The 11,144-nt window shown below is 40.7% G+C and overlaps 1 protein-coding gene across 6 annotated transcripts; it reads right to left on the bottom strand.

Moving 5' to 3' along the window:
* Positions 1–650: 650 nt before the first annotated feature.
* On the bottom strand, positions 651–11,067 carry LOC121185245 (coiled-coil domain-containing protein 158-like). Of its 6 annotated transcripts, XM_041043309.1 has the most exons (24): positions 10,896–11,067; positions 10,624–10,765; positions 10,438–10,495; positions 9,381–9,529; positions 8,926–9,113; positions 8,727–8,836; positions 8,341–8,647; positions 8,191–8,246; positions 7,889–7,999; positions 7,664–7,748; positions 7,207–7,326; positions 6,712–6,927; positions 6,352–6,588; positions 6,047–6,215; positions 5,128–5,280; positions 4,657–4,769; positions 4,116–4,274; positions 3,459–3,551; positions 3,092–3,214; positions 2,508–2,671; positions 2,120–2,182; positions 1,864–1,916; positions 1,391–1,572; positions 651–770 (listed from the first exon to the last, which is right to left on the bottom strand). In XM_041043309.1, exons 2-23 carry the CDS (start codon positions 10,754–10,756, stop codon positions 1,439–1,441), a joined length of 2,994 nt encoding a protein of 997 aa, XP_040899243.1. In that variant the 5' UTR covers positions 10,757–10,765; positions 10,896–11,067; the 3' UTR covers positions 651–770; positions 1,391–1,438. The 6 variants fall into 6 exon arrangements, with proteins under 6 accessions (XP_040899243.1, XP_040899244.1, XP_040899245.1 ...); XM_041043310.1 differs by having other exon boundaries at positions 1,391–1,554; positions 10,624–11,067; XM_041043311.1 differs by having other exon boundaries at positions 1,391–1,533; positions 10,624–11,067.
* Between the last annotated feature and the right edge of the window lie 77 nt (positions 11,068–11,144).

The raw sequence follows: 11,144 nt of genomic DNA, 5'->3' as shown, positions 1-11,144 counted from the left end.
AAGTTCCAAAAGTCCAGTGTTTCAGCAATTTGTCTGTGGGAAATGGTCTTGGAAAATGACAAATAGAGGAGTGTCGAAAACCACATTCTGTTTTTTTACAGGAAAGTTTCAGAATCTTTCTGAAAAGGAACAAAAAAAAGTAGACATGGACATTTAACCACTGTGTGTCAGCAGAAAGGGGAAGAGCTTTTACTGTGTTTGATGGGTGCCTAAAATTAGCCTGGACCACCGATGTAGATGCTGCATTAGTGGCAACTACTTGTCCCTTTTTTTTCTTCTTCTCTTTGTATCATCAGGGATATTTTAAAACCTTTAAAACATAACGTAGAAGGTAGTTTAATGCCTTTTTGCAATTGTTGCTAGGGACAATAGGACAAGCAGCAAAACATTTGTGTGTGAATTAAGCAATGAAAAAATAACGACTTCATTTAAGATTACTGTACTGTATCTAGCAGTAGAGACAGTGCTTGCTACAGGGCTGATGCTAAAACAGTGCTAAAGCTCCTGAAAAAAAAAAAAAAAAAGGATCCAACAGCCTCCTGCAGGACAATTCACTCTCAATACAAAGCCACTTTTAGTTTATAGACATAATGTATACAGAATTCCATTTGATAACATTCCTGGCTTGAAATAACTAATGAAACGCTTCATTTTTAAATAAAACACTTTATTTAAACAATAAATTATGAAAATTCACCTAATTGGGGATTTCTATAAAACCGTCTTTTGACATCCAACTTCATCTCGTGAGTGTCTCAAAAATGAGCTGTCTGTAAGACAAGAAAATATGAGGTAATTAAATTAATTCTGAGGTATGAGATTTCACAATTATGACCAATAAATCACATTTAGATACTTCTATGTAAACTATGCAGTTTGTGAGCTGCCCAAGAAACAAGTTTAACAGGAAACTCCTATTGCTGCAATGGATTTCAGTTGCTTTGTTACATCCTCCTGACATCTCAGACCTGTGTGTTATGACATTTCTTGCAGTAATCAATCTGACATAATGTCTGCCTGTTTTAGCATCAGTAGCCGATCAGCTGTCAGTACTTGACTTTTTGTGTGGCTGTTGTCTGGCTTTCACTTCACATTAATAGTGTGAAACTCGCCTCAGCCTTTGTGGTAGACATGGACCTGACATCTCATCATGACAAAAACCCCGCAAACGACTTGGTTTGTGTAAACTGGTTGACTAATTAAGATCTTCTCATTATTATTGATGGAAAATGCTAAGAAAATGATAAATTTCTTATATTTTTTTGTTCCACAGAGTTATCTAGCTGTCTACTAGAATAACCCTGAAGTGTGCTCCAACACAATCTATCACACACTGTGCATAGTGATATGATAAACCCTGTATATAAGGTGTAGAATATCAACAACTTACTGAAACGAGGAGCCAGCCTCAGGTCTGTTGCGTTGTGCTGTGTCAGTGTTAGCGGTTTGGGTCGGAGGTCAGGAGAGAGTGGACGGGTGACCTGCGGCCAAGTGAGAGGAGCTGTGGGGAGGATGTGCACCTCACTGCAGTCGCTGGATCCGATATAACACGGCCTGGATAAGTCATGATCTCTATGTTATAGAGTTGATTTGATATAGTCTGTTGCATTTATCGGGTCTATCTTATGTAAGGCTGCAGCTAATGATTATTCTCATCATGGATTAATCTGATGGTAATTTACTCAATTAGTTGTTAGGTCAATAAAATACCAAAATAAAATGTATTTCCAATGACATAAAACAGAAAAAAACAGGAAATTCTCATATTTGAGAGTCTGGAACCAGTGAATTGTTGAAAGTTTTGCTTAAGAAAACGACTTGAATGATCAATTATTAAAATTGTTGGAATGCATGAAAACTCACTCTCGTCAGTTATCTTCCCGTTCAGCTCAGCTCTTGTCAGGAAATGTGGTTCGCTGTACACAATGCATGCACAAAAAGACACACATTACATTGCACGGCCTGCAGCACTTTGCGGAGCTCTGCATGTTGCATGAGGGGGTAAAAGGTCACATGGATAGATCATGTGACCATCTCGTAACCCAGAGGCAAGTCAGGCTCAGGGCATTCACACAAAAGAGATAACCCTGAGTTGTTAAGGGTTGAGCACTCTCCATACCTGCTGCAGGTTTTTCTTCTCACTCTGAAGCCAGCTTTTTCTTCTGCGTCCCTGTTGGTACTGCTGTAAGTGTGGGGGCATATTAAAATATAAAGTGAGACATTATACAAAGAACATATCACATTCCATGAGTCCATAACATAACTTAATACACTTTTTTAAACTATACAAGGTCAACAGCTTGTCTGTTCTTTATGGTATGTTACAGTACAAACAGTGAAAGACAGTGTGGTCAATAAAACCACTCCTGTATGAATTCTGCCTCCTCCTCCTCCACTCCAATGACTTCCTGCTCAATTAGTAGCATCACATGATTTTCAGATGTGACCTAAGCAAGCCTAAGAAAGAAGTTAATCCTTGCAGCGTGTGGGAACGGAGCCAGACGTACAATGTGGTCCTGTGCACTCTCTCCGGTGCAGACCTCCTCCTGTGGAAGCTGCTGCCAGCGGTGCTGATAGCGGTGTGTGGTCTGTGGTTCTCCGAAATCACTCCTTGCAGCTCTTTGACGAGAGACCTGAGCTCCTGGGCGCGGCTCTCCTGCCGCGTCTTTGACTTCAGCAGCCAAAGGAGGAGAGAGGAGAGAAAGGCAATGTCAGCGCAGTGCTGTGGTGATGTCAATATTATAAATAGTTGGTCTGATTAGCATGCATTTGAACAGAGACACCAGGGAGCGCAGGACAGTCTCACAAGATCTTTTATCATGCTTAAATCAGAAAGCACGCATGAAATGGCAGTATGACACAATAAGACAAAACAAGCCAGTATTTCACTGCTGTGCTGAATTGATTTACACTCTGGTGTCTGTCCTTACCACAGGAATGTAACGCTGTGTGTGTGTGTGTTTTTGATTTAAAGGCTCAGCAGATGTGCTGAGCTTATGTCTGAGCGGCCAAATAAACAATGATTCACACATGCACTTGATGGGCTGGAACTGTAGGAGATGAGCAAGATATAGGGAGTTTCTGGATGCACCTTGATCTGAGTGTTGGAGGCGTGCTGGGAGGAGGGTGGAGCAGTGAGTGCAGATGGGATCATGGAGTCCAGGTCCGGTGGAGGTACATTCAGAGCTGTGCAGAGATTCTGACCTTGGAGTTCCTACAGAAAAGACTGAATTGGTTATAACTTTGTTTAACTTTGTTGCTCAGTTCCCTTTAAAAGTGAAATTCATAGAGTAAGTCTAACTAGGTAAAGACATTACTATCAAATGTGAGAGAAGCTTAGCAAAAAGCATCTAGAGCAAATTTGGGTATTTATTACATATACATATGCATAATATGTATAGGGTGGATAAGCCCTATTGCCTGAGACAAAAAGACTCTTTGTAAGTAATCAGCTCTACCTTCAGGTCGAGGGCATGCTGGAGTTTAAGACGATAAAACTCCTGCTCCCGCAGCTGGATGAAATCTTGACAGTCTGCAAAGCTCTCTGACATCTTCAGGAAGATACACAAGTATTTGGAAAAACAACACAGTGATAGAGACAAACAGAAGCAAGACAGGGCTGATAAGCTTTGTTTTGATATTATAAACTCAAACTTTTGTTTTGGTCCAGAGGAAGATAATGTTTGGGGAAAAGTGACGTCAACCCTTGTGAAATTCAATGATGGTAAAACTTGTAATGTTAGTATTTCTATTGTAAGGCAGATGCTGATCATCAGACTCTTTCTTTAAAGACTTTTTCAAACCATATCTTATTTTCTTATTTCTGGGGGGAAAATGAAAAATAAATTGACATGACCCAGGTATGTTGCTGTTCATGGTCTCCACTTAAATCTCGAGGCCACCAGGGCACCATGACCATGTACGTTTGAAAACAGAATGTTTTAATACAAATTCTCATTCTTCATTCTTGAAAAGTTTCAAGAAGCTTTTAAATAAATGGGTGTGCACTCTTTCGACCTGTAACTCAGCATATGTATCAGCCTGTCACCATCTTATCCAGCTCCTGTAAAAGCCATATATTGTTTAAATTAAAACAATGTGTAAATGAGCGCCACCTTGTGAAGGATTGCCTCCAGCTGACCGATCCGGTCCCTTAATTGTTGGTCTTTGGAGCGAAGGGCCTCCAGCTCATTGGCAAGTTGTTTCTTCTCCTCCCTGACGAAGGCCAGCTCCTGGAGATGACGCTGACTCTCCAGGCTCTGGTAGCGCTTCTCCTGGACAGTGAGAACAGAAAAATGGAGAAAACATGTCTAAAATGTCTAAATGGAACAGTTTGGAAGGTGTCCACAAAGCAACACGAGAAGGTCTGTAATGTAAAAGCCTGTTACATTCAGTTTTTTTTTTTAAATTCAGTGACTGATAGTTGCTGCCAATGTTCCTGCTTTTTCATCCTTTTGATTATTGTGACATCTGAAGGAAAAATAAACTCACATTTATATTTTAAAGGTTATAAAAAATTACAAGGACTGACATCGTAAAGATTAAAGTTAAATACTTGATTAACGTTAACAAGCCAAAAGATCTAAATTTAATTTCACTGAAATTAAAGAAGCCAGTGAATGATCTGTACAGGCACTGGTACATTAGGTTTTTCACCTGGTGCAGCTTCTCCACAGTCTCCTCTAGATGCTGGATTTTGCCCTGCAGAGAGTCGACCTGTTCTCTTCTGGCAGTGATCTCCTTCTGCATGTCCATGGCCACTTGGAGGCCTGAGGTGGAGACAAACCCACAAGACAAAGCGACACAGAGACAGAAAGAGCAACACACATGAGATATCGAGCACATAAATCACAGAACTTTAATCTTGAACAGGCTTTGTACATATCAGTGACATTTATCCATGGCTACACATGTCAGATTATATCTCTCAGACTGCAATTTGCAATTTCAATGAACTATACAAGAGTTGCCAGCATTCCTAGATTTTCATTTCATGATCCAAAGTAAATCACTTATCTGTCCACTTGATCACGGGCTGGAAGCAAATCAGAGGAATTTTCTCAGATGTTTCTTTGTACATGAGGTCTTTTAATTAAGTCTGAGTTTAAATAATGACGTGGATCTAACCGTGTCCATCGGCTCCTTCCAGGATCCTCAGGGTGCTCCTGACCTGGTCCAGCTCGTCATGGGCGTTCCTTAGCTGACTCTGAAGCCTCAGTACCGCACCCTCCTGCTCCTCGTTCTTACAGCTGTGGAGCCGTTGCATCTCCTTGTGCTCCTCTGAAATCATGCCCACACAAACACATGCATTATGTCCTCGGAGAGACACACACTTTAACACATAAGCAAATATGTGCAACAATGGAAGGGCTTGGTTGACAGTGTAAACATACCAAACATCCCTCTTTGTTTTTCTAACACAGCAGGACAAGAAGATCATTTGATTTGGCAAAAAACCATGGGAGCTGAACTCTTTCTAGAAACATCACTTTAGGGAGCTATAATTCCTCGTGAATGAAAGGGCCTGGTTACACTAATCTGCTGTTCAGAGGTAACAAAGTCCTAATATGGAATACTATATTTTGTGGTAATTACCAAACACATGAATATTTTATAATCCAGGAGGACTACCAAAGAATAATGTGACAAGGCAAAACACAAATTTTCATTCTCTTGAGTCCTTTATATCATGGTTTAAAACATTGTTTAAAGGCCTTGAAAACTTATTTTCTCAATCAGATTCTTATTATAATTAACAGGATTTGCATGTCTGCCAAAGTTAGAACAGTTTTGGTTAAAGTGTTAAACTCTTGACAGATAATACCCACAGATGTTTTTAATCTTTGATTGTTACTTAATTGTTTGACTGTGGTTTGGCAATGGCTAATGTGTCTGACTAATTCCATGATGTCCTGTATATAACCAGATGTGAATTATTAATAATGAGGAAAATACAGTTCAGTTTGTTTTCCTAACCACAGTTTGGGTTACATGATGGGTATAAATCTCCTGTGCAGTGACACACATTTAGTAAAACTCAACTCACTAGTGAGGGTGAGTAACTGCATGCGCTGGATCTCCAGCTGGGTGGTGAGCTGCTGTTTCTCCAGAGTTTCCTCCTGGACACGCTGACTTTGTTCAGCCACAGACGCCTGTAGCTGTAGCCTCTCATGCTCTGCAGCAGCCAGCTTTGACTTGTGCTGGTCTAACTCCGCCTGATCAGCATATGGCACAAGAGGGAGGAAGACAGAAAGATTTACAAAACTAAAGTGAAGCTAGCCATGACGCAGAAAAGTATGGTGTGTATGGAAGATAAGGGATCAAATCTGGCATCCTATTTTTGTTCCTGACCCTGAGCTGCTGAGTCTCCAGCTTGTGCTGGTTGAGCTGGTTGCTGAGGAGGTTGTTCTCCTGGTGCAGGTTGTCGATGGTGCGGCTGTGCTGCACTGTCATCTGGACACTGCTCTCCATCTGCAACCTCAGAATATCTATCAGCTTCTCTCGCTCATCCAGCTTCAGCCTCAGTGTCTCTCCTTCTATGTGCATGGTCTTGCACCAGCTCTGAGCTTCCTCTAACCTGGAAAGATGCTGGAAAAATCAGTTCAGCTTAATTTCAAAAGGGACAGGTAGTTACCAGATCGTGGTTTATATATAACATAAATGGTATGTTTCAAAAACATATGATTTGTACAGTAACATATGATGTCTTACCTGCTGGGCTTCTTGTTGCCTGAGCTGGAGTTCCTTGTCTTTCTCTTGCAGGAGTCCCTGGAATTTGTTCCCCTCCTGGGCCCTCTGATCCAGCAGGGCCTGTAGGCAATTTTTCTCTTCCCCGCCTCTGCGAAGCTGCTCCCTGGCCTCCTCCAGCTGTCCTCTCAGGACCTTTATCTCCACCTGGAGCTCACACTGCTGCTGCGCACCGCACCTCTGGAGGAAAAAGCAGGAGGCACATTGGACTGATTGTATTTAAAAGGACTAAAAAACAATAATCTTTTGACAGTGTGAAGAAATATGATCTCAATGATGGGAGAGAAACTGGCTTGACATTTCATATAGTGTTATTCTTGAATGGTTGACTGACCAAGCAAACCCTGCATTTAAGGGAACCCTTTTGAGCAGTTACACCTCATTCTTTGGGGACTTTGTGTTTGATAACAACAGAAAGAGACAAAATGCTGGTTTCATGTTCATGGCTTCCTGCAGCACCTTAAGTTGGCCAAGCTGGGAATAGAGGTCCTCTGCCTGTTGTGAAGATCGCTCTTTCTCTCTTTGGGCATCCACTAGCTGAGACTGAACCAGAAGGAGCTGCTGCTCCAGACAACAAACCTATAATGTCACAAATGACATTCACAAATCAAATAAGAAATGATGTGAGTTTTCATTCTGCTATAAGAAGAATCAACATTTTCTTGACAGGACAGGAGTTCCATCAGTGTTGCTTCACCACATTTATAATAATAAATAAATTAAGTTTAAAACCAGCACAATTTTGGTAAGTTCACAAGGTGGCTTTTGTTTGTCTTATCTTCAAGCCATTTCGGTCTTACTGATCTACACATCTAGTGAAGCAGATAAATATGGCTGGTAAATATTAACATTTAGGGGCCTCTGTGTCTCACTGTTTACATTACTGCTCATAATATTACTGTCGATTCTTCCTTACCTTATCTTTATGGCTGGAAAGGGTTGACTCAAGTTTACTGATCTGACAGTGGTCCAACGACGATGTCCGTCTCTCTGCAAGTTTCCTGGGCATAGAAATTATATATGTTTGATACACATACACTCTTCAGAAATACAATGTTGCTTGACCTTTTAAGTGAGTAAGTTTAGACTGCAAATTCCCTTGGATAAAACAGGCCTGAAATGATCTGGGAACAACACTCACTTTAGCAGCTCCAACTTGTCAGTTAAGCTGACGCTGCTGTAGTTTGATGATCTCAGGTTGTCAGTCAACACTGCCATCTCCTGGCAAAGATTTGCAATGAGGTCTTCCATTCTAAGAGCAATGTGAAGTGTGCTTAATAAGACAGTTATGGTAGGTATACTATGCTTTTTCTTGGACTATGAATTTTTTTTTTCTGTTTTCTGAGTTGGAAGGATGAAGCAAAACAACGACACCATCATTTGGCAACTAAGCAAAGGATTAATCAACCACCACAACCTCATTGCAGCTCCACATTAAATTACCTTTGTGTTTGCTCATTTACCCCACTGCATTCTTCACTCCCCAGATTTACTTTTGACTGCCATAAAACAGATGAAAAAATGAATTAGACATAAAAGGAGAAAAAGAGTAAGTACACTGAACATGATCTGTTAACTATGTCTAGTACTTACCAAAAGCTTGTCCGTCTCATTGTTGAAATCCTCATTTAACTTAGCAGCTGGAGACAGTTGTATTGAACTACTGGCGATAATAGGACTGGTAATGGAGCTGTTTCCACATTGTTTCTCGTGAGACAACAGTGAAGAGTATGTTTCCTTCATAATCTGTTCCAGTGTCTCTACTTTCCTGTTGAGTGCCAACGTTTCATCTTCCGTCTCCTGCAGCTTCTGGTCCGCGGCCCTTTTGATGTTTTGGAGCTCTTCCAGCATGCACAGCATCTTTTCCATCTGATCAACATGTTTCCTCGAATCCTTCAGTCTACAAATTAAAAGATCTGTGGGTCAAAGAGATTTTAAAAACTTTCTCTACTGAAGTATAATTTTATCAGTGTGTTCACCTGAGGTCAGACAGGGCGTCCTTCTCCATTTGGACTTTGTGCAGCTTAGTCTGTAGGTTCACAATGGCTTTGTCAAAACTGAATGTGTCTTGTTCAGGATGATCAAGTGTCTGTGTTTGAGAAAATAATATGGAGAGAGCATTACCAATTCAGTCAGCATCAAACAAAGAAAATTCATAGCTGAAGTACGATTATGAACCTTGCTGAGGTGGAAGTCAGACAGAGTTTGAAGACAGTTATCTATTGCATTTTCCAACACCTCCTTTCCAGGAGAGCCGATTTGCCTTTGAGCCACATCCTTATTTAAACTATCCAGACCACCGACCAGAGACTGAGACACTGCCTGAAGGGGGGGTGGAAGGACGGTGAAATCCTGAGGTGGGTCATCTACCAAAAAAGAACAGGAAGTTTAAAATATACATTGTGTATATTCAAAGTGTAAAACGTTTTGCTTTCCAAAGCGTTTCTCCCCTATACATCTAGATATCAAGTGATTTAGATTCAACCCTTACATGTACCATTTGGGTTGAGTTATATCATAATATGGGTGCTGTGAAAAGTAAAATAAGGAAGCCCTTACTTAACACATGATGTCTTCTTCTGTCTGGCTCCTGTGACGTAAACAACATGTGGGGTGACAGTGATTATACTCACAGACATTAAACCTCTGGTTGTTGCAGCTCTGTCCAGGTGAGCTATTGATACCATACGTGCAGGCGAACCTCTCCATGGCTACTTTGGTTGCATTTTCCACTTCTTCTTGAAGTCTTTGTGTTTCCTTGGTTCGCCTGTCAAGCTCCTCACTGCCAAGAATTAAAAGGTTATACAGGAAATGTTACTTGAGCCATCACTTTGTTATTTTTGTATTTAGGTGTTTTGATGTTGACATTTTTGGGGGGTTTAGACAGTGTTTTACTGTTTGGCTTTTAACATTCTATAATCTATTTTATGATACATTTTTTGTGACTGTCTTTTTATATCTTGAGACCATATTGGAAATAAACGCTATCCTGACCACAAAACTGAATTCTCGACAACCTCATTTTTGACTCGGAATTAAACTTTAGGGCTCACATTGGGTTTGTCACCAAATCAATCTTTTATCACCTAAACTAAAGTGCAGCCATTTGCCTCTCTGAGCGACACAGAGAGAGTGATGCAAGCTTTTATATCCAGCAGACTAGATCATTATAATGTCTAATGTCAGGTCTGCCCAAAAAAAGTTATAAATCAGTTACAATTGATTCAGAACTCTGCTGCTTGAGTGCTTACCAGGACCAGAAGGAGAGAACACATTAAACCTATTTTAAAGTTCTAACACTGGCTGCCTGACAGTTTCCATATTGATTTAAAAATTATTTTAACGCACAGTCTTGCAGCAGCCTATTTGCCTCCGATTTACAAACCAAGACAGCCTGTCAGGTCCTCTGGGGCGACTCTAGTAGCTGTTCCACAGTGTAGGACAAAACAGTTCAGTTGTCATTGTCCAGTTTTAGTTTTAGTTTGTTTTTTTTTTTTTTTCATTTTAATTTTTTTTTCAGCATTTTGTTCTGGTGTGCATTAATTTCAGAATGTTGACATTTGAAAAGTGTTATTCGCTGGATTGGTGTGTACTGTGGATCCATAAACAAACGTTTTGCTAAATGTCACTGCATGAAGTGAGTAGTTAACTTAGGGTAAGTAAAGGGTATTGTAGGGGCAAGTACGCTACCTCAGTTCATCCAGTGTCAGACTGTTGAATCTCAGCCGAAGAGACATGTCTTGAGTCTCTGTAAAGTAAGTTGGACAACTGACATGTAGACAGAATATTTCAAATAACAGTAAGTTAAAAAAAAAAACACACACACATTAGAAAGCTAGCTGAAGGGTAACACAACTTAACCCTGCGTTAGCTTACCAGTCGTTCTTGCTGTTGCTACTTGTGTTTGATTCATGTGCTTCGGTGGAGATTCAAAATGTAAAACGTGAGCGCCATTATTGCTGGAAAGCCCCGAACTCTGGGGTTCAGAGGGCTGCATCCCCGATGACATCTGTATTCACTTTAGTGACAAAGCCATTGATATTAATATTCACGAGCTAGGGCTATACAAAATAACCGCTCTGTATGGTAACGTCAGGCGCTAGCTACTAGCTAGTAGCTAGTCGTCGTTAAACGTAAAGTTTCATCACCATGGAAACAGCACGCCGTTGCTAATATCGTCTATAATTCGATGCATCTTGGCGGTGAAAGCTGGGTAGCATTGTCAGAGCGGCTCCGTTAGCCGTAAAAATAAACGCTACTCGGTTCAGTAACATTAAATCGATGGGAAACGTAACGTTACCGCCGACACTTTGAAATGATCTATCAACACCCGCTTTTTTTTTTTTGTTGTGACGCAACTGCGCATGACAAGGCGTTTCCAGCGGTGCATGATGGTC

Source organism: Toxotes jaculatrix, chromosome 7 (genome assembly GCF_017976425.1).
Source record: "Toxotes jaculatrix isolate fToxJac2 chromosome 7, fToxJac2.pri, whole genome shotgun sequence".
NCBI classification, from domain to species: domain Eukaryota; kingdom Metazoa; phylum Chordata; class Actinopteri; family Toxotidae; genus Toxotes; species Toxotes jaculatrix.
The sequence above is the reverse complement of the archived record's forward strand: the minus strand, read 5'-3'. Positions and strand labels throughout refer to the sequence as shown.